General features: G+C 47.6%; 1 protein-coding gene across 1 annotated transcript in view; it reads right to left on the reverse strand.

Annotated features, from left to right (window-relative positions):
• Positions 1–3,023: 3,023 nt before the first annotated feature.
• Positions 3,024–13,567, reverse strand: part of ptprn2 (protein tyrosine phosphatase receptor type N2) — a 168,644-nt gene continuing 158,100 nt past the window's right edge. Inside the window, 5 exon segments of the mRNA XM_042332553.1 lie at positions 3,024–4,051; positions 5,339–5,412; positions 8,812–8,876; positions 9,651–9,704; positions 12,287–12,453. Of these exon segments, the coding sequence (XP_042188487.1) occupies positions 3,980–4,051; positions 5,339–5,412; positions 8,812–8,876; positions 9,651–9,704; positions 12,287–12,453 (432 nt within the window). The 3' untranslated portion in view covers positions 3,024–3,979.

A 13,567-nucleotide genomic window follows, 5' to 3' on the forward strand; every position in this document is an offset into this window, starting at 1 on the left:
GAGGCAGATGCACAAACGGCTAAACGTTAAGCTGATGTGCAGGGTAACACGTGCAGAGATCGCAGTGCAGGAGAAGGGGGGGGGGAGCTGAGGCTGATCGAGGAAGGTTCTCTGAGAGTCCACACCTCCTGTGCCTGTGCCTCAGGTCTGGTCAGCAACTACCACCCTCACCCCCAGTCCCCCCACCAGAGAACTGGCTCTGTTACTGGGGAGCAATAATACCCGTCTTTTTTGGACAGTGCCATGAGTTCTCACACACGTGTGCCCACCAAATACACAGTCACTACACTTTACAGTACATTCTGTGAAGCGCTTTGAGACGTCTTGAAGAGACGTGATAAGGCGCTGTATCAAATGCAAGGATTATGATTAAAGAGGGAATGTCTCAGTGTTTTGCAGGCTACAGTGTAACGTGTAGTGACTGTGTATTTTGTAGGCCAACTTGTGCAAAACAGTTGAATAATCGAAAGCTTGTCTCTTGCATTATCCACAATACTCCACAAACAATACAGCTTTATTCGTAAGTAATTTTTACAGAGGTAGAACAAAATACTTTGTATATTTTATTGATATATACAGAGAGAGAGAAATAACCATAAATTAACACGAGAGAAAGTGAGAGGAACAGTGGTTTAAGAATGACCAGCATTATGCCTTAAATCCAAAAAAAAACCCAACACAGATGAAAATCCCTCACATAGGTTCTTGAGATAGGTGGAGGAGCTTTTGCTGGTATAAAACATCCAAGTACGTTAGGGGGAGACACGATATGAGAATAATATAGATCAGATCCTCCCGAGATTTCCTTCAGTGACACCTGGGCTCTGACTTCAATTCAAGTTGAAAATCACAGCTGCAGGTTTCTACAAAGTTAAACACAGCCGAGACCTGAAATTCCACCTGGTCTGAGGCAGTGAGTCCCATGGCTTGTCCTGTTCTGACATATTAGGGGTATTAGGGGAACAACAACAACTTGCATTTATATAGCACTCCTCATGCAGGGTAGCGTCTCAGAGCGCTTCTGAGAGCCGGCGGGAGTGAGGTGTGGGGGAGAAAGATGACAAAAAGCACCATCGACTATAAAGATGAGGCCTTAAAGGTGGGGAAATAGGGGTTAACACAGACGTGGCGGCGGGGGGGGGAATGATTGACAGCTTGTTCGCGCTGTTGGGCAGGTTGGTGGGTGGGGGGGTGGCGCAGGTGTGTAGGAATTCACAGCCCATATTTGCTGGCTGTAGGGAGGGGGGGGGGGTTAAGGGATTGCAGGAGGCACAGAGCTAGGGATGGGGGGGAATTTGAACACTTGGAATTCGACACGTAGCATCTCTGCAGAGTTGTGGAGTATTCTTTGGAGTTGGGGGTGTGCGTGGATGTGTGTGGGGTGTGGATATGTGGTGGGACTGTGTGAGGGTGTGTGTGTGTGTGGGTGGGTGGGGGGGGGGTGCATTTTTGTGTGAAACACATTAACAAGGAATATTTCACTGCAATATCTGGAAATTCCCAGGTGCCAATTGCTAATTATCACACTGTTGACAAATGTGGTGGGCAAAACCTGGACCTGCTGGGAGTGTTAATTCCCCCACTCGCCCACCCCTTGAGGAAGGTGATATTGGGGCGCGAGTCAGAGGGAGATCACAGTTACTGGGTTTATTGTTGAGTTAGTTAACCCAGTGTCTCGCTGACTGGTACTCCAATGCTGTGAGGCAGCGAACACTAATAGCCCACATTGAGATGGAGTCTTGGGGTGACAGTGGGTACACAGAGAACAGGTCTCAGCTGCAGTCAAACATCTTACAGTGTTATTAACACATCACCCATCGGAATTTGCTCCCCGTTTACTTTTTTCTTTTTATTCCCCCCCCCCCCCACCCCCCACTTCCTCCCCTTCACACAAAAAAAACCTTCACTAAGTAGAAGTTCGAGTGTTGAAATTCTTCCCTTTTCAATTAAAAAAAAGCTCTGAAACGTTTCATTATGACGGGTGTTCCTGAATTATTTTGAGTTAAGGACGGAGGTGGGGGGGGGGGGGGGGAGTGTGGATAAGTTTGGTTCGGGGAGTGGGGGAAGAGAATGAGAGCGAGAGTATGTATATGTGAGAGAGAGAGAAAATATCTATAGACATCAATGGGTTAACTGAAGTCCCAGGAGGAAAAAGAAATCTACTTTTTTAAAAATAAAATCACACTAAAAGAAGCACGTTGTGAAAGTGTTAAGTGTTGATAGCCACACAGTTAGCCGCATTATTTTGGTCACTCGTATATAAATAGCCAACACATACCACAAAATCCATCACCGTGAAGCGAACACAAAGAAATCTAACAGAACCAAATCCCCCAAAACAGCTCGTTATCAAGAAAATAACCAGGAGATTAAAGTAAATTAACAACACAAGTGGTCAGAGAGCACAGACACTCGGCTACTTTGACGACTTAAAAGTTTTCGTGAAAAGCTGAAACATTTAAAATATTTTTCGTTTAAAAGATGTATATATTGAGATCAGTCGTACGTAACCAGCACTATTTACAGACAAAGAACTATCATAATAACTTTACTGTGTGTGTGTGTGGTGTGCGTGTGTGTGTGGTGGTGTGCGCGTGTGTATATGAACATGGTGTATGTGGTGTGCGTGTGTGATGTGTGTGTGTATGTATGTGGTGTGAGTGTGTGTATATGTACGTGGTGTGTGTGTATGTGCGTGTGTCAACATCAAGTTCAACCACAGACATTTTAGTAGTTTTACAGAATTCAAAGAAATCGAACATTTAGGATTTCTATCTAATGCTTTGCAACTTGACTTGAATTGAGAGTCCCTCTGTTTGTGTGTGTGCGGGGGGGGGGGGGTTTGGTTGGTTGTAAGTTTTGCTGAGCGGTGGAAAGGGAGTGGGGGCGGGAGACACAGAAGCAATTTTTTTAAAAAAATGATTGCAAAAGCTGGAATAAAAAGTGTGTAGTCAGCGTCTAAAAGTGAGAACTGGAATTCCATCTCGTCTTAACCGAAAAGACTATTTTGTCTTGAAATTTAACAACTTTAAGAAGGAGGCCCTTTGGCCCATCCATTCAGAACACCCACCCTACGATCCTCCCATCAAGCTGATTATTAAGTGAGTCCAATGTCCTGGCCTCTACAACTTTCCTTGTGGACATTTCAGTCCTATATTTGGATACTTTTTTTTTATTCACCATGGAAAACTGGCTTCTCAATTCAGATTGAAATTGAAGGGATTTTTGCCAATTTTGAATCAAGTTAAATTTTAAGGTTAAAGAAAACAGGTCTTTATCATGTGTCATCCAAGGGGGTGGAATGCCAGGTTTTATATCGGGGCTGTTTATCTCCTGAGAGAAAGTGTCTTCTAACTCGCTAACCTTTGAGATGTAAACTTCGCAGTATTTCAGAACGGATTTCATTCTCAAATTTCTAAAGCACTGAACCCTCCGAGGAAACATGTTTGACGGCACATTTGGGTTTCATTCATTTGACTATTTTGTATCCAGTACGATTTACATTTATAAATCTCCTTTCGTGTCGGGAGGACATCGCAAAGCACCTGACATTGTTTGATGGGCAGCCCAGCTGGGGGTTGGGGACTGAGGGGAGTGCGGGGGGGGTTAGGGGAAAAGTGACCGAAAGCTCAGAGAGTGAAAGAGGTTCTTCTTGTGATGGGACTTGAATGAGGGGAGGGAGAGCGAGTGAGTGAGTCAGAGGGACTCCGTGATGAGGCGAATTAGAAAATACCTCAAGTTAGACCGGTTCAGCTCTGCCTGTAGAGAGGAGTTAACCTTGTTTTTAAAAAGGTTCTAACCTCAGACCCCGTCGGTTACAGGTGTTGAAGAGACACGGTTTCTAAGCTGTTACAACAGTCAAGGTTAGATCACATTTTCTACGACATTCATGTCAGGATTATAAACACCTCTGTGTGTGTGGGGGGGTGTGTGAGTGGAGGGGGGGTGTGGTGGTGTTGGGGGAGAGGGAGAGCGACGCTCACTGTGGCAGGGCTTTGAGAATCGCATTCACTTCCTCGGCCACCGCTGTCAACGCAAACTCAAACTGCTCCTGTGGAGATCAACGGAAAAGCCGTCAGCAAACAGGTACCCAGTTACTCACACGCACACCGACCGACTGACTGACATGGTGCAAACGGATCTGTTCTCTGCAATGGTTTGGGGGGAATCCAGCATTTAAACCAGAGAGAGTTTGCCAGCTGCACACGGACATTTCCCCTGGGTCTGGAATGGAATGCAGGCCGGCAGGAGCCAAGGCTTGAGGACCCCACAGTGTGTGTTGGGGATAACTGCTGGAGTCTAACAGCTAAAACTATACAGTTTGCCATTGAGAGCGAATGCTGTCTGGCCAAGCTTTCCTGCTGCTTGTCCAGCTGGGACCGGCCTCCCCGTTAGTTAGTCAGGGCTTTGGCTGCGGGGTTAACATGAGCCGAGGGGGAGGATTCCTCTGCCCTCAGTGACTGGTTGGCCCTTCCAGGTCCTGCCGATGAGCCAGGCCGGGCTGTGCTGCCATCAGCAGTGAGTGCCCTGGAATACTGCGGCCCCTCCTGGCTCGGGAGCTGGACTAGAGACCACCACGAGAGAGGGGGCTCCATTCCCACATTCCATTGCCAGGCATGTCACCTTGGGGCCAGTTCAGCTCCAAGGAGACCCCGCTTCCCCCCACCCCCCCCCCACCACATCCCCCAGGAGCATTGTATATAACATAAAGGAAATGAGGAAAAGAAATGTGGTGATGGAGAAAGGATATTTTTTACTGATGCTGTTTCCAACTCTCTCCAAAAAAACCTTCTGTGGCCAATAAGCATAAAGTGAGGTCCTCCATGTCGGGAGGTATTAGTAACTGTGTGATATCTCTCCAGACAGCTATTGCTCACATCAATGACATTTCAAATCTGACTATTATTGAATCCATGGATTCCGATGGCTTTGAAGACAATGTTTTTTTTATTCCTTATTTGTGTGCAGCCCTGGGAGCGCGAGGCTTGTTTAGATCGGTCACGGCCCAGATTCTCCCCAGACTTGCCCCTTAGGCTGTGTAATTAAGAGATGTATAATTTGCCACACTTCGGAATAAATGAATGTGTGGCTGTTAAGGAGGCGATGTGACCCAGTCTGCACTAGTTCCTAGTTACGATTGAGACCCATAGGAATTGCTAGACAACACATGAGCTCGACGGGCTGAATGGCTGGTCTCCTTCTGTGCTGCAGGTTTCTCTGACTGGACCTGCGAGCTCCTGGGCTGCGAGCCACAGCTCTCTGCTACACACTACACCTTCGGGGCTGGTAACTTGCCTCTCGTTGATCTGAGCGCCCGGCAAGGCTCAGCTCAGCTTACCTTGGTCTGAACCATCTGCGGTCTCTGGTCTCTCAAGTGTTCCAGAGTGGCTGCTATGTCAATCTCCTTAGCACCTGTAAAGATACCATTCACACACCCTGGTTACTGTACAATCTCACGCACTCACTCGGGCAGCTGGCAATGTCAGGGGATGGTGAGAGACCGATTCAGCACTTTCACTCGGGCATTAACAAGCTGCCCACACACACGTTGGTAATCTAGGGTGAAAATTACCCCCACTTTTTATAACAATAATCCTGGCATTTGATACAGCGCCTCATCACGTCTTCGAGACGTCTCAAATCGCTTCATAGGATTCACTGTAAAGTGAATTGACTGTATATTTTGTGGGCAAAACATGGCAGCGAATTACGCACAGCAGCGTTCCCACAAACAGTGGTGGGTTGAGTGACTATTTATGGCTGGATCCACTCATTCCTGATAACAGCCATGGCCCTGACGCACTCCCATGTTCCTTCTCCATCAAGACACGTTTGAAAACACAGCTCATTGATCGTGCTTTGGGTCACCTTCCCTCACCCCACCTCCTCCTCTCCCCTCCCCTTCTCTCCCCTCCTCTCCTCCTCTCCCCTCTAGCTTCAGGGATCACTGGTAGCAGAAACACATTGGAGGAGTTTGATGCGTTTAGTTTTTGGTTTGAGTTTTTGAACGCATGGCCACTGTTCCTGACTGAGGGGCAAAGCAAAAAAAACAATTTTGCTCATAACTAAAGGATGTCCCGATCGATTTGAAACCAAGTTTGCTCTCACTGCTCCAGAGCCCTGGGTGACTACAAGCCACACAGCGTCTGAGCTCTCCAGGCCATGGCTGGCTCCACCAGGGACACGATGAACACTTAACCCAATCGTCGCTGTTTTGTGTCCTGCTCACTGATAATTAGCCCGCAAAATGTACAAAAGCACTGAACTTCTGCTTTCTATCCCTAAGTGAAAATTGAAGCATGTCTCACGTCCAGTGGTGCTACAGTGGGTTTAGTTACAAATTCCTAGCTAAAGCTTTATGCCTTTTAAAGGAAACTACAATAATACATAAGAATGTTAAGACAATAATAATTGAATATTCCTTGCATTTGTTGATAACACTTTATCACGTCATCAAAACTTCTCAAAGCATTTCCCAGGATTCATTATAAAGTGTAGTAACTGTGTACTTTGTAGGTGAAAATGGGAGCCAATTTATGCATTATATAATAATAATTCTTGCATTTGATATAGCGCCTTATCATGTCGTTGAGGCGACTCAGGAGCTTCACAGAACCTACTGTAAAGTGTGTGTCTTGTGAGCGAGTGCTCCACAAACATCCATGAATGACCATTTATATTTGGGGGAGAAAATCTCTTCTCTATTCGAATTGTGCCACGTGATGTTTAACGTGCACTTGAACAGACAAGACGGGACCTCGGGCTTTAACCTCTCGTCTGAAGGAGGGGAAGTAAAGGACATTCTGTGGAGCTCAAAAGACACGGTGAGAGGAGATTTTCGAGGTCTGTGATTCTGTGCTTTGATCAGTTGATGAACACTGGATCTTTTCTTGGGCGCTCACAGACTTCTCAGCCCAGACAATGAGAGCTCTGGCCCCAGAAGCCAAGCTAAATATCTCTCAGAACAAAGTCTTTGGCTGCTTCTCAGTGTGATGGCCTGGGAAAGCCCCAGCTCAGCAGGAGGCTGCGCCCCACTCTGCCCTTTGATCTCCCCCTTCAACAGGAGGCGGACTGTCAGGTCAGGGCATTTCACATTAACACGTACTATAGGCAAAGATAGGGGGAGGGGAGGGCGAGGGAGGGTGGGGGGTGAAGAGTGGGGGCGGGGGAGGAGGGAGGGCTGAAGAGGGGGTGAGGGGAGGCGGAGTAAAGACCATGGGAGAGGGAGGGATGGTCAGAATGCAGGAACCTCCCTCCCCTGCTACTCAGCAGGTTTCACTTGACTTCCTCCGCATTATACACCAGACTAAACCCCAGGCTTGCAATGCAATCTGACATTGTGTTTGGTACAATGGGATTTGAAAGTAAATGGCATTTCTTGTCCAGTCTTCACAGCCAGGACCAGCACCTCCTTCAACTCAGTTTATACCCAAAAGAGAGAGGCCCATCTTCCTTCTTCCCATTCCTCACAACCCCAAGTTCTCTATAGCAGCCTTCAGGGTCTTGGGAAGCCATATAAATGTACATTTGGTGCTGTTGTTCCCTGTTGTTCCCTTCCACTCTATCAATACGTTATCAATCAGACATCCAGACAATAATCCCTGGGTTTGATACAGTGGCTACAACATCAAAACAGGCCTCAAAGATAATTGATCTCAACTGTATTTTGCAGGTGAACATTGCAGCTAATTTGTGCATTGCAATTCCCCGCAGCCATGAACTGAATGACTAATTTTATCTGCGGGATTGTTGACCAAGAACACAGAGAAAAACCCCTTCTCTTTTCAAATCATCTTATAATAATAATAATAATCCTTGTATTTGATATAGGGTCTCACCATGTCAAGATGTCACAAAGAGTTTCACAGAATATACTGTCTTAAGTAGTGATTATTTGTAGGAAAACACGGCAGATAATTTGCACACAGTAATGTCCCACAAACAGTCGTGAAATAAATGAACCCTTTTTTTTAATCTGGGGATTTTTGGCCAGGAAATATGGAACAACTTGCTTCTCTTTAGGAATAGGCTGCGGGAACTTTAACATCCACCTGAAAAGGCAGACGGGGAGTGAGGTTTAATGTCATCCCCAGAACTGCTGTCGGCATAGACAGGGTCCGTGCGTTTAAATGCCACAACTTTCTGACTCTGAGGCAAGGATTCTACCGACTGAGCCAGGAGATAGTGAGAGAGAAAGTCCTGCATGTTTCTGAGGCTGACAAGGTGACAAGGTGCCTGTAGATGATACAAGCCACGTGACATCCTGCAATCAATGTCAGGCCACTGACTCCCTTAAGCATCTCTCACGTTCCCAGTGCAAACAGGACCTTGTGTTATATCAGGAAGGACCTTTGCTGTTAATTGCTTTCGCACCTCGGTGACAACCCACAAGATGCTTTTCTTTCTCTTTTTTTTGAATGAACGAAGGCCCTCGACAGCCTCTGTGTCGAGCGCAAATAAAGGAGAGCGAGAGAAAACGAGAGACAGCAAGAGAGAACGAGAGAGAGTGAGGCCCCATTCACCATCAGGTTATAATCTATCTCCAACCCATTCGCAGGCCAACTCTTGAATTGTGAGTGTCTGCGGTCACCCATGGCAACTGAACAACCAGACACTCACTCACACACTCACTCGTACACACACACTCACATACACACATTCACTCACACACTCACATTCACACACACACACATACTCACTCACACAGACACACTCACACACACACACACACTCTCACACTCACACAGCCTGACACTCACTCACAAACTCACACACACACTCACACGAAAGCTGGAGAAGGTGCGCTCTCACCTTTTGCCATCCTATTCAGCACCATGTCAATCAGAACGTAGGTCCCACTGCGTCCAGCTCCATCACTGTCAATAACAAGGGGGGGGTGGGGGGAAACAATAGCTATTAATCCCTTCTTGTTCAGTGCCCTCCATCACACCCCCGGTTCTCTCTCTCGCTCTCTCTCTCGTTCTCTCTCTTGCTCTCTTTCTCCTTTATTGCACTTGTTGAGCAGCCGTCACTGGCTTCTCAAGCTCCTGCGGAGGTGACCCCGGCCCCCAATGGCACTGTGCAGACAGGAGTCACGTATTGTTCCTCATGTAGGGTAGGTCTGCCTTGTTTCTCTTCACCTCCCTTCCTGCACACACACACTCACACGTACTCACACACACACATACACACTCACACTTGCACACTCACTCACACACTCCCATAAGCACGCACTCACACACACACACACAATCACCCGCGCACACTCCCTCACACACTCACATGCACACACTCACATCACACATACACACATATATGCACACACACTCCCTCACACACTCACATCACACATACACACATATATGCGCACACACATATATGCGCGCACACTCACTCACACACTCCCTCACATGTACATAAACACACACTCACACACACACCGCATACACACACTCACATCGCACATACACACATATGCTTACACATATACGTTCACACACACTGCACACACACACAGATACACATACAAATGCATACACTCACACACATGCACACATTCATTCACAAACAAACACACACTCACACAAATATCGCACACGCACACACGCGCTTTTACAAAATGAAACACAGCCCCACAGAGCTGGACTTGCCTGCAGTGGACAATTATAGGACAGGAGCGGCCCCTGTAGCACTTGTTTACTTTTCTGAAACAGAAAGAGAAAGACTTGACGGCTTTACACACCGGGTTTAACTCCCTGCCTGTGAGAGTCACCCAAAATCCACAGTGTTAGCTCGAGACAGCGGAACAACACAAGCCTCTGAGCATCTCTGTGTCGCGTTCTTGTAGATTTCTTTGTGTCCGTTTGTATAATAATAATAAGGAGGAGCCTTGCGTTTGATGCACCGCCTCACAGGATTGTACCCTGTTAGTGTAGTGACTGTGTATCTCTAAGTGAATACGTAACTACAGATATGTGTGGATATAAACACGTGCAGCAGCATTTGTTTGGTTCTCGCCCTGGCAAAGTCATGGGGAAAATAGCAATTAGTGATACAAACCAGCCTCCGGCTCAGAGGGGGAGGGGATATCGAGGGGGTTGGGGGGGTGGGGAGAAGTGGGGGAGGAGTGTGGGAAGGGGCAAGGGAGTCGGGGAGGAAGCAAGTGGGGGGAAAAGGGAAAGGGGTTGAGTGGTGGGGAAGGGGAAGGAGTAGTGGAGGAGAGGAGGAAGGAGTGGGGTAGGGGGTAGGGGGAAAAAAATCATGCAAACTGTTAGCAAGCAAAGGTGGTAAGAGACCTTTTCCACACTGTCTGTCCCTGCTGCAGACACAGTTTCCAATAATCACTTTTGTGACTATGCAACTGAGATCATATTACTAGCTGCAACATCACAAAAATGACACTGGCAACTGTTAGTTTAGCTGGCAACATAGCAAGAGTTTGTTCATTTAAAAAGCGGTTAGTCAGTAAGTTCCGTGGCACACAGTAAGAAGGAACGTCAAGCTCAGGTGTAAGGTTTTAGCACAAATGTTCAAATTTAAGAGGACTCGACACAACAATAGTATTGTTTTTGCTCACAAACTCCTTTTAAAGTGTAAATTTTGCTTCCTACAGGACTCAACATTAATGAGTGACTGAGTGAGTTAATGAATGAATGAGTGAGTGATTGAGTGAGTGAGTGAGTTAGTCAGTGACTGAGTCAGTGACTGAATGAGTGAGTCAGTGAGTGACTGAGTTAGTGACTGAGTGAGTGACAGTGAGTGTGTGAGTGACTGAGTCAGTGACTGAGTGAGTGGGTGAGCAAGTGAATCAGTGACTGAGTGAGTTAATGAATGAATGAATGAACGAGTGACTGAGTGTGTGACTTGACTGAGCGAGTGAGTGAGTAAGTGAGTCAGTTAGTCAGTGACTGAGTCAGTGACTGAATGAGTGAGTCAGTGAGTGACTGAGTTAGTGACTGAGTGAGTGACAGTGAGTGTGTGAGTGACTGAGTGAGTGAGTCAGTGACGGAGTGAGTGAGTCAGTGACTGAGTCAGTGACTGAGTGAGTGGGTGAGCAAGTGAATCAGTGACTGAGTGAGTCAGCGAGCGAGTGAGCGAGTGAGTGAGCGAGTGAGCGAGTCAGCGAGCGAGTGAGTGTGTAAGCCAGTGAGTGAGTGAGTCAGTGAGTGAGTGAGCGAGTGAGAGAGTCAGTGACTGAGTGAGTGAGCGAGTGAGTCAGTGACTGAGTGAGTGAGTGAGCGAGCGAATCAGTGAATGAGTGAGCGAGTGAGTGAGTGACTGAGTGAGCGAGTGAGCGAGTGAGCGAGTGAGTCAGTGACTGAGTGAGTCAGTGAGCGAGTGAGTCAGTGAGTGAGTGAACGAGTGAGCGAGTGACTGAGTGAGTGAGTGAGTGAATAAAGATATCTAGCTCACTGCACGTTGCCAAGTTTCTGCAGCTATAAGGAAATTCAGCTCCGTTCTTGCTGTCCATCAATTTCCTTCAACCCCCACCCCCTCATTCCCCTCCCCACCCACGTGCCCCCTCTCCCCACCGACAGCTTATATTCCCTCGCACCGTCGCAGACACACTGCTCAGTCAGGCCAGTGATGTTGCGTTCAGTGCTGAGCTCTGGGGATCACAGGAGGGACGTGTCTGTGGGTCGAGTCTCACGGTGTTACTGGGGCCCAGGTCACCCTCTAATTAGCTGAGAGCAACACGGATACACCAGAGAAACCAGGGCGTGAAGGTGGGAATGTCCCCATCCTCACGCTCCCCCCTCATCCCCACCCCAACCCCACCCCTGGTCTCCATTCCCGTCTCCCCTCAAATCAACAACAATTTTTCTCTTAAATCCATTCAAGCTTTTTGTTTCAACCAATCTGTCCTCCTCACTAAACAACTCCCCCAACGCACCCCCTCACCCCCCCCGCCCCATCCCCCCAACACGTCCCATCCCTCGGCCCCATTCCCCCATCCGATCGCCCCAGCCCATAAGCCCCGCCCCATCCCCCCGCAAGAAATACACAGCACAGAGTAACAACAACAATAAAATTACATTTGTATAGCGCCTTTCACATCAGGAGGATGGGGTGGAGGGAGGGTGTGGGTGGGGAGGGGGAGGGCGGGTGTGGTGGGAAGGGGGAGGCCGGGGGTGGTGGGGATGGGGAGGCCGGGGGTGGTGGGGAGGGGGAGGCCGGGGGTGGTGGGGAGGGTGTGGTGGGGGAGGGCGGGTGTGGTGGGGGAGGGGGAGGGAGGGTGTGGTGGGGAGGGGGAGGGAGGGTAGTGCCCACTGAGCAGCTGCTGTACCTGCGGAAATCCAACAAGGATCTGGTGGACGCCGGGACCTTCTGGTTCAGCCAACTGAGGAAGTGGAACTGTGTCACCGTGCGAGTCTCATTGGTCTGAAGGTTTTTAAGATAGAAACTCCGCACCAGGAAATCTTCACACCAGATGTGCTCGGAGACTAAATTCACCTTGAGGGAGGGAGGGTGGGAGGGGAGAGACAGAACAAAACAACATTAAAAAAGGCAAGTTCAGTGACTATAAGCACGAGCAGTGTAACAGGGTATTAGCGTGTGACAAAGTATTAGGGTGTATTAGGGTATAACAGGGTTAGGGTGTATTAGGGTGTAACAAGCTATTAGGGTGTAACACGGTATTAGGGTGTAACAGGGTGTTACGCTTGAAAACACACAAGATCAAAGATTGGTTTGGATAAAGAATCTGATCCCATCTGATCTCATCTTCCAAACTAGTGTAGAGAGTGATCTGTAGCCAGTGATCTGTAGCCAGTGATTTGTAGAGAGTGATCTGTAGAGAATGATCTGTAGAGAGTGATCTGTATCCAGTGATCTGTAGCCAGTGATTTGTAGAGAGTGATCTGTAGAGAATGATCTGTACAGAGTGATCTGTAGAGAGTGATCTGTAGACAGGGATCTGTAGAGAATGATCTGTATCCAGTGATCTGTAGAGAATGATCTGTAGAGAGTGATCTGTAGAGAATGATCTGTAGAGAGTAATCTTTACAGAATGATCTGTAGAGAATGATCTGTAGAGTGTGATCTGTAGAGAATGATCTGTAGAGAGTGATCTGTAGTCAGTGATCTGAAGAGAGTGATCTGTAGCCAATGATCTGTAGAGAGTGATCTGTAGAGAGTGATCTGTAGCCAGTGATCTGTAGAGAGTGATCTGTAGAGAGTGATCTGTAGAGAATGATCTGTAGCCAGTGATCTGCAGAGAATAATCTGTAGCCAGTGATCTGTAGAGAGCGATCTGTAGAGTGATCTGTTGAGGATGATCTGTAGCCAGTAATCTGTAGAGTGATCTGTAGAGGATGATCTGTAGCCAGTGATCTGTAGAGAGTGATCTGTAGAGAGTGATCTGTAGAGAGTGATCTGTAGAGAGTGATCTGTAGAGGATGATCTGTAGAGAATGATCTGTAGAGGATGATCTGTAGAGGATGATCTGTAGAGGATGATCTGTAGCTAGTGATCTGGAGAGAATGATCGGTAGTCAGTGATCTGTGAGAATGATCTTTGGCAAATGATCTGCAGCCAATGATCTGTAGAGAGTGATCTGTAGAGAGTG

Source organism: Callorhinchus milii, unplaced genomic scaffold, assembly GCF_018977255.1.
Source record: "Callorhinchus milii isolate IMCB2004 unplaced genomic scaffold, IMCB_Cmil_1.0 Scaffold2, whole genome shotgun sequence".
NCBI classification, from domain to species: domain Eukaryota; kingdom Metazoa; phylum Chordata; class Chondrichthyes; order Chimaeriformes; family Callorhinchidae; genus Callorhinchus; species Callorhinchus milii.